General features: G+C 37.7%; 5 protein-coding genes across 7 annotated transcripts; all 5 read left to right on the top strand.

The window, feature by feature from the left end:
• The first annotated feature begins 411 nt into the window (after positions 1-411).
• On the top strand, positions 412-4,284 carry LOC125187107 (glycosyltransferase family protein 2). Of its 2 annotated transcripts, XM_048083630.2 has the most exons (4): positions 412-697; positions 1,123-2,223; positions 2,307-2,995; positions 3,078-4,284. In XM_048083630.2, exons 2-4 carry the CDS (start codon positions 1,136-1,138, stop codon positions 4,094-4,096), a joined length of 2,796 nt encoding a protein of 931 aa, XP_047939587.1. In that variant the 5' UTR covers positions 412-697; positions 1,123-1,135; the 3' UTR covers positions 4,097-4,284. The 2 variants fall into 2 exon arrangements, with proteins under 2 accessions (XP_047939587.1, XP_088914407.1); XM_089058281.1 differs by lacking the exon at positions 412-697 and having other exon boundaries at positions 709-2,223.
• Positions 4,285-9,039: 4,755 nt separating this feature from the next.
• LOC125187956 (uncharacterized) lies at positions 9,040-14,520 on the top strand. Of its 2 annotated transcripts, none has more exons than XM_048084643.2 (14): positions 9,040-9,198; positions 9,770-10,027; positions 10,119-10,235; positions 10,867-10,971; positions 11,427-11,510; positions 11,596-11,711; positions 12,059-12,160; positions 12,244-12,357; positions 12,438-12,494; positions 12,686-12,752; positions 12,917-12,970; positions 13,268-13,342; positions 13,834-13,869; positions 14,134-14,520. In XM_048084643.2, the coding sequence occupies exons 2-14, from the start codon at positions 9,899-9,901 to the stop codon at positions 14,230-14,232; spliced, it is 1,155 nt and encodes a 384-aa protein (XP_047940600.1). In that variant the 5' UTR covers positions 9,040-9,198; positions 9,770-9,898; the 3' UTR covers positions 14,233-14,520. The 2 variants fall into 2 exon arrangements, with proteins under 2 accessions (XP_047940600.1, XP_047940601.1); XM_048084644.2 differs by having other exon boundaries at positions 9,088-9,189.
• A 678-nt stretch (positions 14,521-15,198) lies between these two features.
• On the top strand, positions 15,199-17,047 carry LOC125187957 (UDP-xylose transporter 1). The gene is made up of 6 exons (XM_048084645.2): positions 15,199-15,529; positions 15,594-15,778; positions 15,859-15,926; positions 16,003-16,135; positions 16,244-16,678; positions 16,764-17,047. The coding sequence occupies exons 1-6, from the start codon at positions 15,409-15,411 to the stop codon at positions 16,836-16,838; spliced, it is 1,017 nt and encodes a 338-aa protein (XP_047940602.1). The 5' UTR covers positions 15,199-15,408; the 3' UTR covers positions 16,839-17,047.
• Positions 17,048-18,229: 1,182 nt separating this feature from the next.
• Positions 18,230-20,146, top strand: LOC125189027 (cinnamoyl-CoA reductase CAD2-like). The gene is made up of 5 exons (XM_048086192.2): positions 18,230-18,665; positions 18,736-18,908; positions 19,196-19,375; positions 19,454-19,616; positions 19,683-20,146. The coding sequence occupies exons 1-5, from the start codon at positions 18,542-18,544 to the stop codon at positions 20,003-20,005; spliced, it is 963 nt and encodes a 320-aa protein (XP_047942149.1). The 5' UTR covers positions 18,230-18,541; the 3' UTR covers positions 20,006-20,146.
• A 516-nt stretch (positions 20,147-20,662) lies between these two features.
• Positions 20,663-22,988, top strand: LOC125189026 (cinnamoyl-CoA reductase CAD2-like). The gene is made up of 6 exons (XM_048086191.2): positions 20,663-20,838; positions 20,901-21,073; positions 21,275-21,454; positions 21,625-21,787; positions 22,216-22,399; positions 22,612-22,988. Exons 1-6 carry the CDS (start codon positions 20,718-20,720, stop codon positions 22,754-22,756), a joined length of 966 nt encoding a protein of 321 aa, XP_047942148.1. The 5' UTR covers positions 20,663-20,717; the 3' UTR covers positions 22,757-22,988.
• The last annotated feature ends 611 nt before the right edge of the window (positions 22,989-23,599 follow it).

The raw sequence follows: 23,599 nt of genomic DNA, 5'->3' as shown, positions 1-23,599 counted from the left end.
TCATTTCCATAACTAGAAATTAGTTATGCCTCGCATGCATTTCTTTTTTCTTCCATGCACGTAATAAGTCCGACTTAAATCACTAAAAGCATCTCACAGATTCAGAAATCAATTTAAAACTTTTAATTCAACGTTGCAGTTGAAACGCCATCCAATTATAATCATACAAGATCAATAAAATTTCAGTTTCCCCATAATTAAATTATTTCCAATTCACCTAACTCTTATTTCAAAATGTTCTTCTCCTCCTAACCCCTGCAGAAAGAAAACAGGTGACAATCCAAATAACAAAATATAAATTGATTAGAATAATTACCTGGAGAATTGAATCATCCACAAATGCAAGCAAAACCAGTCCAAAGAAAGGGGGGCATATAAAAAGTGTAGGCCAAAAGCCATTAGCAAAGAAAAAAAAGAGATTGCTGCAAATTTCATCTAAGCTTAGTACAAAGAAAACAGCTACAAAAAGTCAACCCCTTGAAGCCCACCATTTTCTTTGCCTATATAAGTTTCGTAGAAAGCAATCTTCAGTACTCATTCAAATCACTTACGTGTCTTAAATCTTAATTAGTTGCATGTTCTGAGATTTTCTGTGGTAGCTTTAGTTAATTTGTTGAGGAAGAAAAGGGCTGAATCGACGTCTCTCCCTTCCCCCTTAATCTTCTTGATTCTTACTTTATTCTTTGATTCGATCAAGGTAATATATCGATGATTCTCAACGCTTGTTTTTTTGTTGTTTAACTTGTATTTTCAATGTGCCTTAATTTGGTTCCTAGCTAGTTCTGTAGTCTGTGAGATGAAAGAGACTTTGAGTTGGCCTCACGTAATACATTCCTTTTCCATCACCAACATTTAATGTTGCTCGAATGAAAAATTGCTAATTTTGCCTTCTTTCGCGGCGAGGGTGGAGGCTTTTCTGAGTAGCCGCTTAATGATTTGTGTGTGTGTGTGAAGGAAGTGTGTTGAACTCGTTCAGATTGATTAATTAAAGCTTTTTTAGAGGCTAACCCCATGTGACCCTTCACACTTTACTCACCCCTTCCCCTATATATGTCCCTTCTCCAACTTGCATTGCTAATCAAACCTCCTTCCTCTGCCAATCTGGTGTTGATGTTTGCATAGTGAAAATCGGGATATGGGAATGTCGCGAAACACGAGAAGCGGTGATTACTTGGAAGGAATGCTGAGCGAATACATGGGCAATGGGAAAGGGGCTAAGCTGAAGGTGCAAAAGAGCTCTCCATCTCGGCTCGTCACGATGCTGACGTGCCTACAGTTCGCCTTCGCCGTCTACGCCACCTTCCTCCTCTACTTCATGAGCCCCGCGGTCGATCTCCGCGCCAAGCCCGACTTCTCCTGGGCCACCAAAATCGCCCACCAGTGGAAGCAGTTCATGGTCGCCACCCCCCACACCGTCGCCCATTTCCAAGAGCCCGTTGCCCGGATCGCCCCGCCCTCGGAGGTGTGCGAGCACGAGCAGATCGACTTCGTGCAGAAGAAGTCCACCGACGAGGTGATGATCAAGTTCAAGAGCGATCTCTACCGCGACGTGCAGACCTTCCAAAAGCAGAGCATTGGAACAGAGACGCTCCCGGAGCTGATGCGGTTGAAATCCAAATGGGACTTGCACGGCCCCACCATCCCGCGAGTGACCGTTATCCTCAACCACTTCAAGCGAAAGACGCTCTGCGCTCAGCTCGATTCTCTGCTGCACCAGACTCTCCCGTTCCACCATGTTTGGGTGCTCTCCTTCGGCAGCCCCAACGAGCAGTCGTTGAAGAGAATCGTCGACAGCTACAACAATTCCAAGATCAGCTTCATCAGCTCAACCTATGATTTCAAATACTACGGCCGGTTCCAGATGGCGTTGCAGACGGAGGCGGACCTAGTCTACATTCTTGATGATGACATGATCCCGGGGAAGAAGATGTTGCAGATCATGTCTCACGTTGCTGGAACTGATAAATATAAGAATTCTGTTCTAGGCAGTATTGGGAGGATCTTGCCTTTTAGGCAGAAGGATTTCACCTTCCCTAGCTATAGAAAGTTCCGCTCCAAGGAGGCCGGCCTGTATCTGCCCGACCCGGCTTATGATATCACTATTGACAGAGTTGTGCAGGTTGATTTCCTGTCTAGCTCGTGGTTCCTATCTGCTGAGCTTATTAAGACACTGTTTATCGAGACGCCCTTCACTTTTGCAACCGGTGAAGATCTTCACTTGAGGTATGTGTTTTTGTTTGGTATTGTGGTTTGTTTAGTGTTGTTTAATTTTAATTAATGATGTCTGATATTTGGAATGTGTGCAGTTACCAGCTACAGAAGTATAGGAACGCGGGCTCGTTCGTGCTCCCTGTGGATCCGAACGATAAGGAGACGTGGGGTGATAGTGAGCACAGGCTGGCCTATGTGTCTGAGACTACTGTGATCTTCAAAGACATTGTTCAAGTTCGAGATGATCAATGGTGGAAGGCTCTCTCTAATGGGTATGTGACGCAGTGGGCGGCTATGTATCCTCAGAAGATTGATGCACTCTTCTACGCCCACTCCATCGGTGAGGTGAAGGCGCTCGCCCCTCTGCTTGAGAAGTTCAGGACGACCGTGGGGAAGAAGGCCTACATTGTGGTGTCCGGGGGCAGTTTCTGCCCCTGTGAGGAGGCCGCCGTGGCCCTCAAATGGCCTAAGGCGGTCTGCAGGGAGAGGAGGTTCAAGATCTTTGATCTCGGGATTGGGGCCATCTCGGGCAGCCTCTCAAACTCAGAGGTCCCCGTGTTGCAAGGCGTGTACGCTAGTATGAAGGGGCTGATCAAGATCCACAACCCTAGCGTCGTGATCACTGTCTCGGACATCGACTCCAACGTGAAGAACGCGCTCAAGATGGCAACGGAGTCGACTTCTGCTGACAAGAATGGCACCACTTCCACATTGGTGCTCTTGCCACGAGCCTCAGTCACAAAGGCACTCTGGATGGCCGATCTCCGCCCCACAACGCTTCCTAGTAAGACGACACGAACACCCGTTAAAGCTTCCTGTTTTCATTATGCTACCACTTTGCTGACCTATTTTGAAACATGAAACAGATTGGAACAAAATGAGGCTGACAATAAGCATCATCACACAAAACCGGCCCACATCCCTAGCCCGGCTGCTCAACTCCATAAAGAACGCGTACTATCTAGGCGACGAGGTGGCCATCAACTTCAACATGGACAGCAAAGTCGACGAGGCCACACTAAAACTAGTGAACGCGTTCCCCTGGCCACACGGCCCCAAGGTTCTGCGCAGGCGGATCATCCAAGGAGGCCTAATACGCGCTGTGAGCGAGAGCTGGTACCCTTCCTCAGACGACGATTTCGGCCTACTTCTAGAGGACGACATAGAGGTGTCCCCGTACTTCTACCTGTGGATCAAGTACGCCCTACTCGCCTACCACTACGACCCCCAAGTCTCCCTCCCCGAGCTCTCGTCCATCTCCCTCTACACACCCCGCCTCGTGGAGGTGGTGAAAGAGAGGCCTAAATGGAATGCCACGGACTACTTCAAACGCATCCATCCAAACACGCCCTACCTCCACCAGCTCCCCTGCAGCTGGGGCGCAGTCTTCCTGCCAAAGCAATGGAGGGAATTCTACGTGTACATGAACATGAGGTTCACCGAGGACGCAAAGGCGAACCCGGTCCAAATCCCAAAGTCAAGAACCAATGGGTGGCAGGCCTCATGGAAGAAGTTCTTGATTGACATGATGTATTTGAGAGGCTACGTAACTCTGTACCCGAACTTCCCGAACCAGCAGAGCTTCTCGACCAATCACATGGAGCCGGGAGCGCACATAAGCGCCAAGGACAATGTGGTGAAGCATGATAAGTCAGATTTTGAGGTGCCGTTGATGAAGCAGGATTTTAGGGCGTTGCTGCCTAATGGGAAGATGCCGGCTGCGTCGAAGCTGCCGTCGCTGAACTTGTTCAATCAGGCTCTGTCTTTGAAGGGGTTGAAGGGCGCGGGGGCGAAGCTGGGGCAGGATGTGCTGGACTGCAGTGCGACTGAGGTGGTGATGGTGAATCATGAAACTGGTTTGCCTTCACATTGTGCCAAATTCTGATGATGATAAAATGTCATTCGTTTTTCTTTTTTTGCTTCATTCATGAAATTTGTTTGTTGTAGTAGCAATATATTTACACAGATTCTGTGGACAGGGCAGCAGGGGGAGTGTGCAATTGTACAGAAACAATTAATTGGGTTCCCCATTTGATGAAAGAAAGAAATATAAAATATATATATACTGCATGAGATCGTGACTTTTTCATAACTATATACTGTATATTTTCGAAGCTTAGCTATCACATGTTTCTGATAATTGAGTTTTTTTAGTGGGAAGTAGCTAGTCTAGTTAAATGATAATGAATGTTGAGAAATACTAATAATGATGCAAATGTTATATTACTAAGTAAGTACCTGTTAACTATTGGGCCATCAAGGACCAAATTAGAATTTGGCTGGGCCTCCTTTTAGCATAAATGGACCGGGTACATTGAGTTAGCATATTTTGAGCCCAGATCCTCTAAGGATAATGCAACTAATTAGATACTAGCTTGTGGTTAAGACAATGATCATTAAAACTAACAAAAACAAAGATGGCAGTTATCTTCACACAAATAAAATGAGAAAATGTTATCATAAGGGTGAGTTCGCTAGAAAACTAACATTTTTCTGATGTTGCAGATTCGGGATTAATCAATCATAATCAATCTATCAAATTCTTTATTTGCTACATAAATAACCCTGTTATGAATTTATTATGATTATTTCCTGCATCTATAAGTAGGATCAAGGACGCAACTAATTTAATATCTAAGATTTAGGTGTTGACCGCAACATAAGACTTTTAAGTTTTAAGATTAAGATATTGGGCTTGTCAAACTAGCTAGGTGAGGGCCTTAACTCAATTTTAAATTTGCCACTATCACATTTAGTTTTTGTATATTTATGGCTTATGCATTAAATGTACGTTTCTAACTTGAAAATATGTCCCACAAACAAATTTGGCAGTATCAAAATAATAATGAACACCAATATTCAACGAGTTGTTCACCAGCCCCCTTAAAAATGGAGTGCTTGGGCTATATAGAGCTAGTAGTATTCTTGAATATTTTATTGGTTAATATAAAAAGAATTACATTAGTAATAAAACTATAATATGGTGGACATTGTGATTTGTGAATCGGTTCTAAACATTTTCCTTTTTCTAATATCTTTCTTCTAAAAATTCACGTTAATCGCACATTTATGTCAAAATACTTTTGAAAAAATTACATTCATAATTTCACCACAATAATCTGAATATGTAAACATTGCTTAATCTGCATACTCTCTACAATTCTATTTCCAGCAAATCTATTATAAAAAATGTTAATCCATCTCTTACACATCTCAAAATCCCCTAGTATGTTTTATTTTCTTCGAAGCAAATAATTATTTTCTAATAAAGGATGCATTAGTTTTCAAATTAAAAAATCATCTAAACAACACACCTGACAGCCGCAGCTCATCTTAAAAGTGACCGAAAGGTTACTTAAGTGTTAATGATCTTGTTAGTTGAAGTTGGCCATCAGAAAATTCCTACACGAATTTTATTCCTTTTTCTTTTGTGGAGTGTTTTGTATTTGAAGATTATTACGTTTGTGGTATCCAAAAAGTCTGTGTGAAAGTTATTCTCCACTCTAATATTCGTTCTCAAGCTCGAATAATAATATTGCAACTTATATTTACATAATATTGACTTCTCAGATTCCAAAACTATTGGTGATAAATCGTAAATCCATGGAATGGTCAAAGTGGAGGGGTAATACGTAGACCCATAATTTGGTTTTTGTATTAATTAGCTGACTTTATATTTTATCGGAGAGTAATTGAATTCATATTTAGGATAAACGCGTTTTAATTTTTAAATATATAATATATCGATGGTTCGAATTATAAATTTTAGGGAGTCAAAACTTACGGCTGGATACTGAGTATTTGACAACATTGGATATACTTTTAATAAATTTTATACTCCTACTAAATTTTAATGTTATTGAAACAAACTATAATGCGAGGTGATATAAAATTGGTTGGAGCAACAGTAGCATGTGATCTGATAATAAGCATGTGATCATCATCATACCCCCATGTTTTTATTTAATCAACCCAAGAATCTCTTTTTTTAATATTTTAGTTTGAAATGAAGATTTTACATAATTACCAATATGCAAATATGCTTAATTCTGGATGACAGCTTGTTGCATAAAAATGGACAGGTCAGTGTTGATACCGCCATGTGATGGCTGTTAAAATTAATTTTACTATTCAGCCTAATATAGTTTGATTATCACTAACCGATCCGACTCGAGTTTTAAAAAAATAAAAGAAAATGTATGATAAAAAATTAGTCTATTATGAATCTTATTTTAATATTAATTTTATAATAAAATATAAATAAAATAAGTTAATAAAATATAAAATCGATTATTAAAAATAGTAAAAAATAAATATAGTAGTATTATATATTAGCAGATGGACTAAAAAAAATTAATGGCAAATAATAGTGGATGGAAGGAATAATCATTTTCATTATTTAATTTTTTTAATAATAAATAGACTACGAAGTACTACCTCCGTCCCCCAAAATTTGCTACACTTTGACCTGACACGGGTTTTAAGAAATGTAATGGAAAGTGAGTTGAAAAAGTTGGTGGGATATGGGTCCTACTTTTAAAGTATTAGTTGTATAATAAAATATGAGTAGGAATGAGTTAGTGGAATATGGGGTTCACTACCAAAAATGGTAAAAGTGAAGTGTATCAAATTTTCAAGGACGGACCGAAATAGTAATATGTATCAAATTTTCAGGGAAAGAGGTAGTACTATATATTCCCAGTTCCCAAAGAATATATCACAAGACGCTCTTTTTTATTTAGCGGGGATAAGATAAGACCAAGAATATTAGTTGAAGCGGCAAACGGTGTAAGGCCAATATGGATTAGCTAGATTGAGATAAGTTATAACTGAATTCTTTTTAAATGATAAATCTTGTGTTCAATTCCACATAATTCATGAATCATGATAAATTGTTATGAAATTCTATACTAAGTATCCTATAATCTGATAATCATATAATGATTCTGTAACTATATGATAATACTATATAACATTAATCTATGATAAATCTGGTTAGTTGCGAATTGCGATCAAAAAAAAAAAATAGCATAGTATATTAAAGCTTTTGAGATATGCCACGTATCTATGAAGTGAGAGTTGCTACCACATAACTATAGTACTGTTATTTATATGGTAAATTGGTAAAATTATGTTGAATATATTATCGAATTTGAGGCAATTTAATTGAATTGCTCAATTTTTTAAGTGCTAGTATATAATTTTATTTGAAACTTTTAAATGATACGGGACTTTCATTTAACAATAATGTTATCAGAAAAAAAAAACAAAAATGTTATCAGAAGACTTGATTAGAATTCTCCCAACAATCTCGTAGCATATTTTATTTTTAATTTGATTCCCACAACAAAAATTATCTCGAACCTTTTTAAAGCATATGGAAAAGTATTTAAAAATGCTAAAGTGAACGTCTTTTTGCTTTTACTATTTTATGTTTAAGTATAAGAATACGTGTCTGCTTTGCAAACTTGGAAAAGAGTCATTGTTTGTGGCGTCCTCTTTATTCGAGAGTGACATTTGAATATGAATTAAATTCCACTTGTTTAAAATTTATGTTGCTTCCATTCCATTAAAACTTAAATACAAAATATACAAAAAAATGTTATCTTGCTAGTGTATAGGCATGTTTAAAATATTTGAAATTGTCGACAATTATAAAGTAAAGATACTAATGATCAATTGAAGGATAATAAAGTTAGTAACTTTACATGTTTTTACCTAATCTCTTGGACAGGTGGCTTGAGTGATTTTGGAATAGGTGCACGCATTGTTTTCATTCATTTGTTTGCTCTCACTACGTCCATCAATTATTGATGCTCCCACCCTATTTATTCAAATTGCGAATCAATAAAAAGATGATCTTTAACTTTCATTTTAAAAAAAATGATACTATTAGTACTACTCCATATACGTAGTGACGTCTAACACAAATCTGCAATAACGTCGAAAAGAAAACTTATAAAACCAATTTTAGAATCTCTGGAAAATATAAGTCATATAACCAATTCAACATTTAGGTCCTGAAAAATAAAACTATCAGTCCAAGACTTAAAAATACTTTGTAATGTAAATGTGGTTGAGAAAATTATAAATGTTCATTCTTCTTCGTAAATAATCTAGTAATATAAATTTAATAAGGAATTTCGTAAAAAAATTGAATCACATAACTTTTTGTAACTTAAAATTCATTAATTTTGAGCATTGCGATCTTAAATTGATAAGTATTCAATTCTTGAACCGCATATCAATGAATGCAAATGGGAAAGTGAAAGGTATTGGGAAAGGGAAAGCTTGCATTAATCCAAATGGAAAGAGGAGTAGGGCAATTAAACATATGAAAACCTGATACTGTTGTACTTGTATGTGTACTTTTCAATAATACACATTGAATGGTATAAAAATTAGTAAATCAGATTCAAAAGCCATATTGCAAATGTATTACGAAGGAGTTAATCATTTCAAATTAGCAATCAAACATCATGGTTAAATTAGTCATGCTTGTACTCAATGCTTTAATGCTAAAGTTAGGTACTTATTAATATTAAAAAATTAAATCGATGGAGTTTAATTTTTTAAGTACAATGTATTCATTGTGTGTGCATAGTTATCCTGAATTTGTTACTAACACTTATTGGATTAAAAGTGGGACTGAGTAGAGACGGTCACTGCAATTAGTATTTTTTTTAATACAACCATCCAAATCCAATCTAATGTTTGTTGTATTTTAGTTTAGTCCAGCCTGAGTACTACAACTGAGATTTATTCATTTCATTAATTGATTTGACTGAAGTTAACTTGGTAATTGGGTAAAAATGTGAATCCATAATTGGAAGTTACATTAAAAAAATAAAAAAACCTCCGTAATTTGGTGTCGCCCGCAATAATACCTCATTCGATCTCTGTCTCATTGGAAACAACTCTCTCTCTCTCTCTCTCTCTCTCTCTCTACACACACACACACACACAACCTATTCGGAGGTGAAGTTCGTAAGCCTCTAAACCCTGGATTCGGCCTTTCTATAGATTTTAATATTTGAATCCTCTATTGCTATGATTTTTTCAACTATACGTTTCAACTGTCTCTCTTCGGTTATTCGTCTTATGTTTGAGAGTATGATTGCCGATCTTATAGTAGGAAGCAGGATTTGGATATGCTGAATTCTGCTGCTTTGATTGCGATTCAGATTGGCATTCGATTTATTTTTTTCTGACTAATCGTAATTTGTCGGAGTGTTACACATGTCGCTCGAGTTGCTAATTTGCTTTAAATTTTAGACGAGTAAAAAATATTGTGGTTTAATTAGTATTGAGTCACGGATCATTGAATGTTTTCTGATAATGCTGATGGTTGCATTTGCATGTGCTTCAGGAGTTACAAACTTTACAGTAACTTTTGTTTTCTCATTTTTGGGTGGCGGAATCCTAGATTGATTTAGTTTTTACTTTGATTTGCATTAGAATGCTTCAGATAATTGATTCTAGTAATGGGAATTCTGTATAACTAGTAGCGGACCTCTGCCGGCTATTAACTTGATTGGCCTGTGAATCAATGATACAGGCTTGCCAATTTGTGGAGTTGGATTTGAGATTTGCAGCAGTGGCATATGCGGTCTATTCTGGGCAGTTGCTTACACGATTGGTTTCTGCATAGCGCCTGGGCTTTGATTTGAGCAACCTTTCTATCATAATGGGAACCTCACTTCGCGGTGGGGCTTTTAGGAAGTCGAATGATGTGCGGCTTATTGTAACAACCATCATGGGGATGGTGTTCGGATATTTTATAGGTGTTTCATTCCCTTCTGTTTCTTTGAGTAAGGTATGACCAAGATAATCACATGCTGAATGGAGATGTTTATTGGACAGTTGGATAATAGTTCTGGTTTTTAACTCCTTGGAATGATTTTCAGATTGCTCTACCTTCAAGTCTAATATCATCCTTTGATATGGGCTTTAATGATGATCATCGTGCCACTCGTAGCTTTCCTGAAAATCTTGGCTCGGGTAGTACACCTGTAACACCAAAGGTAGTTTTTTCTCCCATACATGTTCATTGAGTACTGCATTATGCTCTCATTTTTTGAATCTGTTACTCATTATTTATAAATTGAACTCCACACCATCATTTTTGTGCGGAATCTATCCAAGCAGTATCAAATTAGGAAGTGTCTTAGTTTGTCACTGTTATTTTTTATAGAATTAATGTGGCTATCCTGCACTTTGATTTAGTGTTTTCTTTATTGTATGTATCTTTTTTTTGCTATTGTGCTAGGCATTTTTTCAGTGTTGTCAGCTCAGCTATAGGCATATTTCCATTTTGCATCTTCCTATTTTTCACTCTCTTATTGGGTTCATGGCATTTTCATATTCCTTGAATACTTTGAAGAAGAGAAATAAGGTAATTTCTCAGTGAAATCATTAGTTAGATTATGTGACGTCCATTGCAGTTAATGCAATTTTCTGTCAGTTTAAATGGGACTGTTTTAACATCATCGATGGTTAGTTTTTCATGTCTTTTTTATTTTATTTTATTTATTAGGTATTTATTTATTAGCTATTTGATCAGTGAGCATAAATTTGTGTTTTCAGCTCCACCTGTTCTGTTTGGTTTTAGTGTCAGTTTAACAATTTCTATTCAACCACCTCTTTGATTTTCAGATATATGTTCCCACAAACCCTCGTGGTGCAGAGTCCTTACCACCAGGAATTGTTGTCGCAGAAACAGATTTTTATTTGAGAAGATTATGGGGTGACCCTAGTGAGGTAAGGTTGATGCCTGTAATTGCTTTCTATGGGGTCTGTCATAAGTCTTCATCTCCTTGTCTCTTTTAAACTTGTTTTTCTTTTTTTTGAAGATGACTCCCACCTCTCTTTGGTAATACTATACAGAGTTCATTTTTTCTTTTAACTTTATGTTTATTGTTTATTCTAATCAGTATAGTTTATACAGTCATGTTAGTCATTTACGGAGTATAATTTTAAAATGCATTAAAGTTGTAGGTTATGAATGAATTGTCTGCATTAGTCATGTTTGGCCTTGAAATTGTGCTTCCTTTAATAATCAGTATAGTTTACTGGTTTAGGTGGCACAAGAATTAGGATAAGTGAACACTCTCAGCATATATTTTATCTCATCTCATGCACTCGACAAAAATTGTGTATGAGAAGAATTAAATTGGAGTTGGGAATATGCTTAGTGCTATAATCTGAAATTTCAGGATCTGAAAAGAAAGCCCAAGTACCTGGTAACATTTACAGTTGGTTTAGATCAAAGGAACAATATTAATCAAGCTGTGAAGAAGGTAAAGTACCTGCGAAATTTGTTCAGTCTCTTGGTAGATATTTCTCTATTTAATGCGCCAAGAGTAATGTTCAATTTTCTTGCAGTTTTCGGATGATTTTCAAATTTTGCTTTTCCATTATGATGGAAAGACAACTGAATGGGATCAATTTGAGTGGTCACAGCGGGCCATTCATGTGAGTGCTAGAAAGCAAACAAAATGGTAATAGTCTATTGGTCTTTGGTAGCTCTCCTTTGTGACCCTTGATTAGTACATATTTAGATGAGTGGCGCTTATGAAGGGTACTTAAAATGTGGGAACTTCACTTGATATAAAGCAACATGCATTGATGATTTTAAGTCTACATTTGCATATTTCGTAGTATTGAAACTCTTTGTGTATGATATTTCAGATGTGTGATAAAAAATGAGAAACTCATACTGATGTTGTTGTTATTCGGACCCTGTGGATTCTAAATGGAATAATGAGTTCTAATAATGTTAGTTTTTAGTACTAAAAGATAGCACATGTGATGACTTCTAAGTTCTACCGATTCATTGTTTTTTTAGGTGGTATGCTAAGAGATTTTTGCATCCGGATGTCATAGCTGCTTATGAGTACATTTTCATTTGGGATGAAGATCTTGGAGTTGAACACTTCAATGCTGACAAGTAAACTACCCTCAATGCTGGATGCTTTACACTTTTTTATTGTTTTACTTTATAACTGATGTCAGTCTTCCTGCACATGTTAGGTATATTGCTCTGGTAAAGAAACATGGTTTGGAGATTTCCCAACCTGGTCTTGAGCCAAACAATGGATTGACGTGGCAAATGACTAAAAGGCTAGGCAACAAAGAAGTCCACAAGTAAGTTCACTAACTTGGAACCCTTGATCTGTTTCTTTCCCTATGCACATCTTTGTAATCTAGAGATGGATGGATTACAGGGATACCCAGGAGAAACCAGGCTGGTGCAGTGATCCACATTTACCTCCGTGTGCAGCGTATGTGTTCCTGTTAATTCTGAATAATGAATGTAGTCGGATCGAATGATATCCAAATAACATCCACAGGCATACATTTTCATGAATAATGAATGTAGTCAGATTAAATGATATCCAAATAATCCAACAGTTCTTCTATAGGTTTTTGTTGATGTGCTATGCTGATTGTTTCTGATTCTATTTCTATACAGCTTTGTGGAAATTATGGCTCCAGTCTTTTCCCGTGAGGCTTGGAGATGCGTCTGGCATATGATTCAGGTAGCTGACACAACTTGGCGCATACAAACTGCTCATCCTGCTTTTTTTTCCCCCCTTGGATTTAAGTTTCTGATTCCAACTTCTTGGACTAGTTTTTTTCATTATTATTCTGTTTGAACCACCTGTGCCACAGCAGTGTATATAATTTTATTATATATTTGCAGAATGACTTGGTTCATGGATGGGGCTTGGATTTTGCACTAAGAAGATGTGTGGATGTAAGTGACTTGCTTGTTCCCTCCTCTCCCTATACGCACGTGATAAACCATAACCTGATTGGCATGATCACCCCCCCCCCCCCCCACCACACACACACAAAAAGAAAATAAAATTAAAAGCAAAAAGAAACAGACAAATAGAGAGATAATACTTATGTTACATGAGAATGCCCAAATTTGGGGAGACTCTCAAGGACATGTCATAGGAATAGGTGTTTCATTGTCTTCTTGGTGGACACATGAGTCCTTCACTCCTTTGTTGACATTAATCATTAGTCCTTCCTTTCTGTTCTGCAGCCTGCACATGAAAAGATTGGTGTTGTCGATTCCCAATGGATTGTGCATCAAGTGATTCCATCGCTTGGAAGTCAGGTCAGACAACGATAACTAGCTGACTTTTGGCATAAGTCTTATAATTCCTTCTCATGATGTAGTTGTACTGTCAAATCAGTTTCTTACATCTGATCAATTTGCGTATGGGTACATTTATGAACCGGATTTTCCCTGTGTGGGTGTCTCGTATCTTTATTCCATAAGAAAAACAGTTTCGATAGTTTTTTGTCTTGCAGTTGTTTTGTATTGGATGGTGATAAATTTATTACGGGCAATATCTCAGTGCTGATATTCACGGTTGTTTTCTCGGATAATATGATAACCCAAATATATAAATTTGATGGTAACCAAGGCTGGTTGAGGGTATGGTGAATAACTAATCTGTTACTAAATGACTATTCTCTCTGCTTTCTCCTCTTATCTAAGAGTTAGCAAACACTCTTGTTGACAATATATTTTACTTCCTATTTTGTCATGCACATTCCTTCTTGTTCTGACGGAGTCAAATTTCTTTAACGATAATTGTGCAGGGCGAGTCGGATAATGGTAAAGCTCCATGGCAGGGGGTATGTATATCCATTACCGACCTTGTAGCCATAGTATATAGTTGCAATCCATATTTTGAAATAATTGAAATATTTTAGCTGTTCCTAGCACTTGTATTAGTATATCAGCACAGCCTGGGAAACTTTGTGGATCTTGGTCCAAGGAGGATTATGTTTATAATTCACCCCTTCTCTTATGCATTAGTATTAATCACTTATTTTATAAGTATGCTTTAAAAGTACTGTTTCCTAATATGGTGTTACTGGTATTTTCTCTAACTCTAGGTACGTGATAGATGCAAAAGTGAGTGGGCGCTCTTTCAGGATCGCCTTGCAAATGCAGACAAGTCATATTTTTCACAAATCCAGCACCAGCAAACTTGACTATGACCTGATTGCATGTAAATTGCTATGTTTATTTCTTCGTTAGTCCTCACATTCCCTGAGAGTGGTTTTGGTGGCCGGATTCTTTCATGCGAGTTCCCTCCCTCTACGGTGTAGGATATCCTGTATAATGAGTAGCATTAAAACATGATTAGATACTTAGAAAGAGAACTTTGATCGTTTGTGCAGAAGTAGAAATAGGCTGTATTAGTTTGCTGTACACTAATGGATATCACTACTTGTTTTCTTGTACTTAAATGCAATTAACAGAGCTTCTTGTTTTTGATACTTCCATACAATGAATGCAGTGCTCACTTGTTTTCAGCCAAGTTGTTGGTTGATTGAAATTCTGCACTCTCACATTCAACCTACCACTAAAACTTTACAAACAAACAAGTTGTGTGTTTTATTTGACACTTGTTCGAGTTCATGTTTAAAATCAAAACCCAACTATTGTTGGTGTGTGTACACAGCAATAATTGTCTACCATCTGTGTAATTGTCTGCCACATAGATATCACCTTATTCAGTTAATTGTTTCTAGATTTCCAAGTCAGGCTTAATTTGGACTGAAATTGTAAATCGTGATTAAATTAATAGTCACTACAGTTTTGGCACCTAGTAAAGTTCATGTTAAAAGTCAAAATTCATCCAAACTTGGTGTATTTTACAAGTCATTAACCCTTCACTAAACTTAATTAACATGGGCATTTTGGTGACAAAAACATGTGTGATGGGATTTTCCTTCCCCCCACCAAACCAATACAATTTATGAGCTGCTTACCCGAAATGAAGTGCCCATTCCACCTTCCATTCTTTCGTCCTAAGACAACAATTTTATAAACAAAAAATCATGATTTTACATTTTCAACGTTAAAAAGTGTCGCCAAAGTTTTCACACTTTAAAATAAAATTTCAAACCAATCGAAAAATCATTTCGTTGATATTTTTAAGTCTGTACTCTAGTAATCTCTAGGTGGGAAAATATATGTAAATAAATTGTTTTAGTTTGTTGAGTGAAGAATGAAATTAGTGAAAGAGGGGCCCTATGTTTTGCTTATAATTTCCGTCAGGCAAGGGCAGCACCAACCACATCCTAACTAGCTAATTAAAAAGACTCCTTTGATCGATCTTGTACTTGTATGTTCGAATCAATTACCAGAAAATAATCAGAAAGATGGGGGAGATGTCTGGATTCCAGTTGGGAGTGATGGGTGCATTGTTTCTCTCTGTTGCATCATCAGTGTCCATAGTTATATGCAACAAAGCTCTGATGAGTAATCTTGGTTTCCAGTTTGGTAAGTCATCTATATACATATATACATGAATATTAAGGCCAAGACTGATTTGAATTGATTTCAGCGACGACGCTGACCAGTTGGCACCTCATGGTGACATACTGCAGCCTCCACGCCGCGCTGCGTTTGAATTTCTTCGAAAACAAGCCCATCGACATCAAGACAGTGTTCATGTTTGGGATGCTCAATGGCATCTCCATTGGACTTCTCAACCTCAGCTTGGGATTCAACTCCATTGGCTTCTACCAGGTCATGTTCAAGATCACCTATTTTGTCGATGTGGGATAACAAGGAGTTTCGCTACTACTAACAAGTGTTTGTGGTTTCAGATGACAAAACTGGCAATCATACCTTTCACTGTGCTGTTGGAAACTCTCTTCTTCAAGAAACAATTCAGGTCTATAAATCAACTGCTTTGTTTGTTTGTTGCTTTTTGTTGAAATGCCTAATGTAATGTTGATCATTCATCTCAGCAAGAATATAAAACTGTCTCTCTCAATTCTGCTACTGGGAGTGGGGATTGCGTCAGTAACCGATCTCCAGCTCAACTTCGTCGGGACCATCCTCTCCATCCTCGCCATCGTCACAACTTGCGTTGGACAAATTGTATGTATATGATACGTAATTAACACGGGAAGAACGAAAAGAGAGTTGTTTTTTTTTAAAAATATTTTATTTCTTCATTCTTAATTATAATATATTTATGTCTGGCAGCTGACGAACACGATCCAAAAGAGGCTGAACGTATCCTCGACACAGCTGCTGTACCAATCCGCACCATTCCAATCAGCCATTCTGTTTGTGACAGGGCCGTTTGTGGACCGATTTCTGACCAAACAAAACGTCTACGCCTATAAATACTCCCCACTCGTATTGGGATTCATAGTGCTGTCGTGCCTGATAGCCGTGTTTGTCAACTTCAGCACCTTCTTGGTCATCGGGAAGACATCCCCCGTCACCTACCAAGTCCTCGGCCACCTCAAAACCTGCCTTGTGCTCGCATTCGGATACACCCTCTTGCACGATCCTTTTACATGGAGGAACATCATTGGAATACTCGTGGCCGTTGTTGGGATGGGGCTGTATTCTTACTTCTGCACCAATGAGACCAAGAGGAAACAGCTCGTCGACGTCTCACCCTCGCCACCGGTAACTTTATCATCACCATAAATAAAATCTCTTGATTTGTTTAAGCCCATATTATCTCATCTCTCTCTCTATATATATATATCAGATGAAGGACAAGGATGTTAGCAGTCCGCTTCTTGGAAGCCATCAAGATAAAGAATCCAAGGATTCTGCAGTGTGATTCATTAGTCAAGAATATTTTTGGAGCCAAGATTGTTTTCATTCTTTCATGTCTCTTCTCAGATGAACATTTTCTTTTTTGCCACAGCAATTTAGCACAGCAGAGGAAGTCACACATCCTTCTTTATGAATGCATATATTATGATGACATTCATCATTGTGTTTTACATTTTTTGAATCAAATTGATAATTACTCCACATTGGAGTTAATACTAGTAATAAACTCTTCAAACTAGAGCTAATAGACAGTGTATCATTTTACACAAAAAAATGTCAGAGTATGTCTTTTTTTTTTTTTTTTTTTTTTTTTCCCAATTTAGATAATCAAATTGCCACACAACGCAGGGAAAAATCTGTCCCCTAAAGAAACTAATGGCAAATGCATTCAGTACCTAAAAAAAGAAAATGATGAAACCATACAGGTGTGCAGTCTCTATTTCATTTGTATCCATGGATTTCATGCACTCCATTTTTGAACAAAACTGATATAGGAAGAGATAATTAATTAAGCTTTTTAAAATATTTATTACCCACCTTGTCCCCTGTAGTTGATAATGGAAGAAATTAATTAAACGTAACGTTCATCTCAACAAGACAAAAATAAATATCATAAAATCCAACCAAGATAATTACGCAAATGCCAATAATGCATAAAACAAGCAATGCACTCACCTATTTGACTATTTCTGTTAAAAAAATCGAAATATATAGAGGTGGATGGTAGAATTAGAAGGGATGATGGATGCATTCGTCCTTCAATATTATTTTTTGTGTAAAATACACAAACATCTACTACTACTATATAAGTAATAAAATTAAAATTAGAATTGTAGAATAACAAAGTAAGGATGATAGGAGTCCATTAGTAGCCACTCCAACTATTTATTTACAAAATCGCAATTTGTGGTAAGGATAGATGATGTGCCAAAAATTTTCAATCCACCTCGTACAGACATGAACGATATTACTCTCTCCATTCCATATTAATAGACTTATTTTGCCATTTTGGTAAGTTCCATATTAATAGAGTCATTTCCCGTTTTAGTAAAACTCAACATATTTTTCCACTCCTACTTTACTCTCTCTTATTTTTTTCTCTCTTCTACTTTATTCTCCCTTTACTTAACTTACATAACACTATTTTTCTTAATCTCCGTGCCGACTCTCCATTGCTATGGAATGGAGGGAGTACTAAGTTAACTAAATCTATCTCATTAAAACGTGAAATGATTCAGCTATGTGCTATATGTATCCATCACATAATTTGATAAGTACTCCTAGTATATTTTTCATGTTTGACATTTCAATTAATCATGTAACACATGTGCAAACTGCATCTATCACATCATTCAACTCCCTCCGTCCCACATAATTTGACCCAATATTTCATTTTGGGCAGTCCCACATAATTTGACACACTTCAATTTTACCATTTTTGGTAGTGAACCCTATATTCCACTAACTCATTCCTACTCACATTTTATTATAAAATTAATACTTTAAAATTAGGACCCACGTCCCACCAACTTTTTCAATTCATTAGGTTTCTTAAAACGCGTGCCGAGTCAAAGTGTCCCAAATGATATGGGATGGAGGGAGTAATTTTCTTGAGAATATAAATAGATGCCCAGTCCGTATGTACCTCTAATATTTTTTGTTATCTGTTTTTGTTTGAGACAGAAGATAATTTAAACAAGAAACTGAATGGTGATGAGTAAGCAAGGAGAAGTGGTGTGTGTGACCGGCGCCAGCGGCTTCATTGGCTCATGGCTCGTCCACCTTCTCCTCAGCCGTGGCTACGTCGTCCGCGCCACCGTCAAAAATCTAGGTTCCCCTTCTCCACCACTTGATCATTTTGCATCAACTGTTGGTTGCTTTCTAAAAGTTAAAATAATTAGGAGACGAGAGAGAAACGAAGCATTTAGAAGCCATGGAAGGAGCTGAATCCCGCCTTCGCCTCTTCCAGATTGATCTGCTTGATTACGACTCCATTTTTGCCGCAGTCAACACCTCTTCCGGCGTCTTCCACCTCGCTTCCCCTTGTATCATCCATCAAATCCAAGATGTTCAGGTTTTGCACCTAAGTCTACTAACTATATACATTTTTCTATTTTAGCCCGTTCAATGATAAAAGATGCATTTAATTTTTTCCATTTCTAGCAAGTGGCGCCTCACTCTGCTAACTAATTATACTAACATTCCACTATTAAAATAAGACCTATATTCCAATATTTTTTTCACCCTTTTCTCATACAGTATAAGATAAAAAAATTTCTTATACCATGTGACGGATTAAAACATATCTTTCATTCACGGACGGACAAAGAGAGTATGATTATCGCCTGTCGGTGGATTCAGGGGGAGCTGCTGGACCCAGCAATTAAGGGGACCATAAATGTACTAAAAGCAGCTAAGAATGCTGGCGTTGGGCGCGTGGTTGTGACGTCTTCTATATCTGCCATGATCCCAACTGCCAATCATCTGGAAGACGCCGGTGAAGGCTGCTGGATTGACGAGGATTACTGCCGCCAAAATGGGGTAACTCAGCAGTGTAATACAATTTCTTATTGATAGCTTCTACTGTTGTTGAGAGTTGAGACTTGATTTTTTTGTTAGTTTATGTACTCTGTTTCTAAAGCGGCAGCTGAGAAAGCTGCATGGCGATTGGCGGAGGAAGATGGCGTGGACGTAGTGGTGCTGAATCCAGGAGTGGTGGTTGGCCCTATACTCCCCCCACTCTTAAACACTAGCATGACACTCATCCTTGACATACTTCAGGGTACTTCACTTTCATTTCATGATCATTTCTTTTAATTGCATGCTTATGGACTTATGGTGGGTGTAGGCAAAGAATTTCCAGAACACCTGTTTATGGCATTAGTACATGTGAAAGATGTTGCTCTTGCTCATATACTCTTGTATGAGAACACATCTGCTGCTGGAAGGCATCTCTGTGTCGAATCTTTGTCTCGTTATGACGACTTTGCCCAACATATGGAGAGGCTATACCCTCAATACAAGCTGCCCAGGTTTCATGGGAAAAATGGACCACTCAAGTCCAATGCTGCATCCAAGAAGCTCATAGATCTGGGCTTGGAATTTACTCCCATGGACCACATTGTTAAGGATTCTGTTCAAACTTTGACGACCGAAGGATTTCTTTCATGAAAAACTCAACTCTACTATCAATAATTGTGGGCTTTCCTTTTGATTCATACTCCTACTTGCCAACACAACTATATGTGTCTGTTGATGTAAATTTTATCACATTGCGCTGCTGTACTAATAAATTGGACTATTTTATTTCTACATCACCTACAATTACATTACACCTATCTTTGAATTTTAAGGCCAAAGTAATTTATACATTTCCTGCAAAATAATCTAACACTAAATAAAACTCCACAATTTGATCATATTAGTTTCCTTGAAAATAGTAGTACAACATCTTTCTCCTATTTATGTGGAACAATCCTGTAATTTAGCACTTTGTAATTGTTTCTTGGCCAGTTAAGTTATTAGGAATCCGATTACTTAAGGTGAATCACCTTAGAATCAGACTCAGATTATACTAGTACTACTTTAAGTCTAATTCATCCTACACTATAAAGATAAATATCCATATAAATGATCAATCAATATACACATAATTTTGACAGTATAGACGAGCGAGAGGAAAAAGACAATATGGAAAAGTCATTATTAATAAACAATGAAATGGAAAAATGATTGATGTGAATATGATTTTAAATGTGTATGATTTTTAATGAATTGAAAATGTTGTTTTAGTCATATCGTGGCATCTTTTCTGGGCGGGTAGTTATCCTTATTCGGTGTAACAAATACAATACATTGCATAACCACAAACAAAACATTCCACATGGCGGATAAGGAAGGAGAAGTGGTCTGCATCACCGGCGCCAGCGGCTTCATTGGCTCTTGGATCGTCCAACTTCTGCTCCGCCGTGGCTACTCCGTTCGCGCCACCGTTAAAAATCTAGGTTCTTCCTGCCTCCGTCTAGCACCAGACTTTAAGATCTTCAGCTAACTGTCGAATTATTAGGGGACGAGACAGAAACGAAGCACTTGGAAGCCATTGAAGGAGCTGATTCCCGCCTTCGCCTCTTCCAGATCGATTTGCTTGACTATGACTCCATTGCCGCCGCTATCACCGGCGCCGCAGGCGTCTTCCATGTCGCTTCCCCTTGTATCATCGATCAAGTCGACGACCCTCAGGTTTTAAACTTACACTTTTGCAATTTCTACTTTCATGGTGGTGTATAATTGGGTAATCAGATGCAATTGCCATTAACCATTCATTTCATATTAATCCACACGGTACATGGCATACAATTAGTACTAGCTTTGTTTTTAAACTGCATCTACCAATTCCTTTTTTAGTTTGTTAATTAACTAATTAATTAGCTTTGGATTTAGCGAGAGCTGTTGGACCCTGCAATTAAGGGAACCCTAAATGTACTCAAGGCGGCCAAAAATCTCAACGTTCGGCGCGTGGTTGTCACGTCTTCTATATCTGCCATGATTGCCGGCTCCGACACTCTGGCAGACGTCGGTGAAGATTCTTGGGTTGATGAGGATTATTGCCGCCAAAATGGGGTATAATTCTTGATTCAAAGGCAATCATGGAGTAGCTTTTATTTGTTTATATTTTGTGCTCCTTGATTTTGTATTCACAGAGCATGTGTGCGCATACTTTAATTTGTGATGACTGCTACTTAGCTTTTATTGCCTCTTCTGTTTTGGCTGAGATTTTATTTTGGTGTTAGCTTTGGTATCCTCTTTCAAAAGCACTTGCTGAAAAAGCTGCATGGAAATTTGCCGAGGAAAATGCTCTGGATATTGTTGTGGTGAATCCAGGAATGGTAGTTGGTCCGGTACTTCCCCCAGCTCTAAATTCGAGCATGCAATTGATGGTTCACGTACTTCAGGGTACTCACTTTCAATTCATATATTCTCAATAGTTTCAGTGAGTTTCCAAACATATAGTTTTAGGACCACAACCTCTATATCCTGTGCAAAACCAGAGTTAGGGGTTTCTTGTTTCACTCATCTTCCCATAAAGTTTATTGCTTATGTTTGAATGAGCATGGCATGCTTTGTATGGTAAGTGAGCCATCCCCAAGTTGAGGTATGATGAGGCTACCTTGGTTTCTGCCTTCTAAAAATGTTCTTTTTATTTATAATTTAGGAAGTTATCTCCTGCCCTTTTTTCTTTATGTACAAGGGTGTGAACCTAAGAAGCAATTATTGTCGGCCGTTTCGCTCATTTTCCTTGAAATTTAACTCTTGATATTGCTGTTTTGTTTATCAAGAAAAATCATGGCAAATAGAGCTTATTATTTTCACTTTGGGTGCAGGTCGTGATTTTAACAAAAGCTTCTTTATGGCATTAGTACATGTGAAAGATGTAGCTCTTGCTCACCTACTGTTGTATGAGAACACATCAGCAGCTGGAAGACATCTCTGTGTTGAATCTTTATCACGCTACGGTGAATTTGCTGAACAGATGGAGAGAACCTACCCTGAATACAAGTTGCCCAGGTTAGATACTCCTACTCCAAGGCGAAAGAGAAATTGATTCTTGCGTCTCATGAACATACGTAGAAAACGCATGTCTCATTGAGAATATTTTGCTTGTGCTGGGGATTTATGAGATGCTCTATACAAGATTATATTTCACTACAACTCACCTATGATTTGGTTGTAGTTAGTTATAGTTACACATTACTAAAGATAGTCCTACATTTTTGTAGGTCTAGTAAAGAAAAGCAACATGGATCAGTAAAGAGCGAGGCTGCATTGAAGAAGCTGATAGATCTGGGTGTGAAATATGCTCCTATGGATCAGATTGTTAAGGATGCTATTGAAAGTTTGAGGAGCAAAGGATATATTTCGTGAAAAGAGTTAAGAATTATGTAATTATTGGACATAAGTTGGCTTTACATCTGTGGGGAGCTATTTCATTGGGAGAGTGAGAAAACAAAACTTATGTTTTGATGGAGTCCGTGTGGATGTAAAACGACATTGATGTAGTATGTTAATTATGCAGTATATGCAACACGAAATAAACTTTATGTATAGAATCTTATTTTATTTGCTTCTCCAGCAGCAAAAATGTTTTCTATTTCCAGTCTTTTTGTTGCTTTTGCAAATGTCTAATCTTGCAAATTGCACAGCAGAGGATCTATATCCGTATGAAAATACATCTGCTGCTTGAAGATATCTTTGTCCAATCTTTGTGACGACTTTGCCCAACATATAGAGAATAGAGATGCTATATACCCTCAATACAAGCTGCCTAGGTTTCAAGGAAAAATGAACCACTCAACCCCAATGCCGCTGCATCCTAGAAACTCATAGATATGGGCATGGAATTTACTCCCATGGATCAGATTGTTAAGGATTCTGTTCAAACTTTGAGGACCAAAGGATTTCTTTCTTGAAAAATCCAACTTTGCTTTTGATATTTGTGGGATTTCCTTTTAATTTCATACTTGTGCCAACACAACTACGAGTCTGTTGATGTAAATTAAATCATGTTGCCCTGTTGTGCAAAAAATTACTACTGTATTTTGATTTCTACATCAGCTAAAACTATAACTATCTTTCGCATCTTAGAGCACCCTTAATGGGGCTCCGCTAGGAGCTCGGACCCATCCCGTCAGGACGAGCCGGTGGCGAGAACCCATTGCGGGTGTCCCTTCCTGTGTGGACTCCCGGTGTGGAGGGGTGGGCACCAAG

The sequence above is a fragment of the Salvia hispanica genome, chromosome 5 (genome assembly GCF_029641045.1).
Source record: "Salvia hispanica isolate PSC_SH4W2 chromosome 5, Shi_PSC_v1, whole genome shotgun sequence".
NCBI lineage: Eukaryota > Viridiplantae > Streptophyta > Magnoliopsida > Lamiales > Lamiaceae > Salvia > Salvia hispanica.
The sequence above is the reverse complement of the archived record's forward strand: the minus strand, read 5'-3'. Positions and strand labels throughout refer to the sequence as shown.

Coding starts and splice junctions, on each gene's coding strand:
- LOC125189026 (XM_048086191.2), top strand. CDS start 20,718: ATGGCGGATAAGGAAGGAGAAGTGGTCTGCATCACCGGCGCCAGCGGC. Junction 21,455..21,624: donor ATTATTGCCGCCAAAATGGG/GTATAATTCTTG, acceptor TTTTGGTGTTAG/CTTTGGTATCCTCTTTCAAA. Junction 22,400..22,611: donor CCTGAATACAAGTTGCCCAG/GTTAGATACTCC, acceptor ACATTTTTGTAG/GTCTAGTAAAGAAAAGCAAC.
- LOC125187957 (XM_048084645.2), top strand. CDS start 15,409: ATGGGGGAGATGTCTGGATTCCAGTTGGGAGTGATGGGTGCATTGTTT. Junction 15,927..16,002: donor TTCTTCAAGAAACAATTCAG/GTCTATAAATCA, acceptor CATTCATCTCAG/CAAGAATATAAAACTGTCTC. Junction 16,136..16,243: donor CAACTTGCGTTGGACAAATT/GTATGTATATGA, acceptor TATGTCTGGCAG/CTGACGAACACGATCCAAAA.
- LOC125187956 (XM_048084643.2), top strand. CDS start 9,899: ATGGGAACCTCACTTCGCGGTGGGGCTTTTAGGAAGTCGAATGATGTG. Junction 10,236..10,866: donor GTACACCTGTAACACCAAAG/GTAGTTTTTTCT, acceptor TTTGATTTTCAG/ATATATGTTCCCACAAACCC. Junction 12,495..12,685: donor CATTTACCTCCGTGTGCAGC/GTATGTGTTCCT, acceptor ATTTCTATACAG/CTTTGTGGAAATTATGGCTC.
- LOC125189027 (XM_048086192.2), top strand. CDS start 18,542: ATGGTGATGAGTAAGCAAGGAGAAGTGGTGTGTGTGACCGGCGCCAGC. Junction 18,666..18,735: donor CGCCACCGTCAAAAATCTAG/GTTCCCCTTCTC, acceptor TAAAATAATTAG/GAGACGAGAGAGAAACGAAG. Junction 19,376..19,453: donor ATTACTGCCGCCAAAATGGG/GTAACTCAGCAG, acceptor TTTTTTTGTTAG/TTTATGTACTCTGTTTCTAA.
- LOC125187107 (XM_048083630.2), top strand. CDS start 1,136: ATGGGAATGTCGCGAAACACGAGAAGCGGTGATTACTTGGAAGGAATG. Junction 2,224..2,306: donor GGTGAAGATCTTCACTTGAG/GTATGTGTTTTT, acceptor GAATGTGTGCAG/TTACCAGCTACAGAAGTATA. Junction 2,996..3,077: donor CCGCCCCACAACGCTTCCTA/GTAAGACGACAC, acceptor AACATGAAACAG/ATTGGAACAAAATGAGGCTG.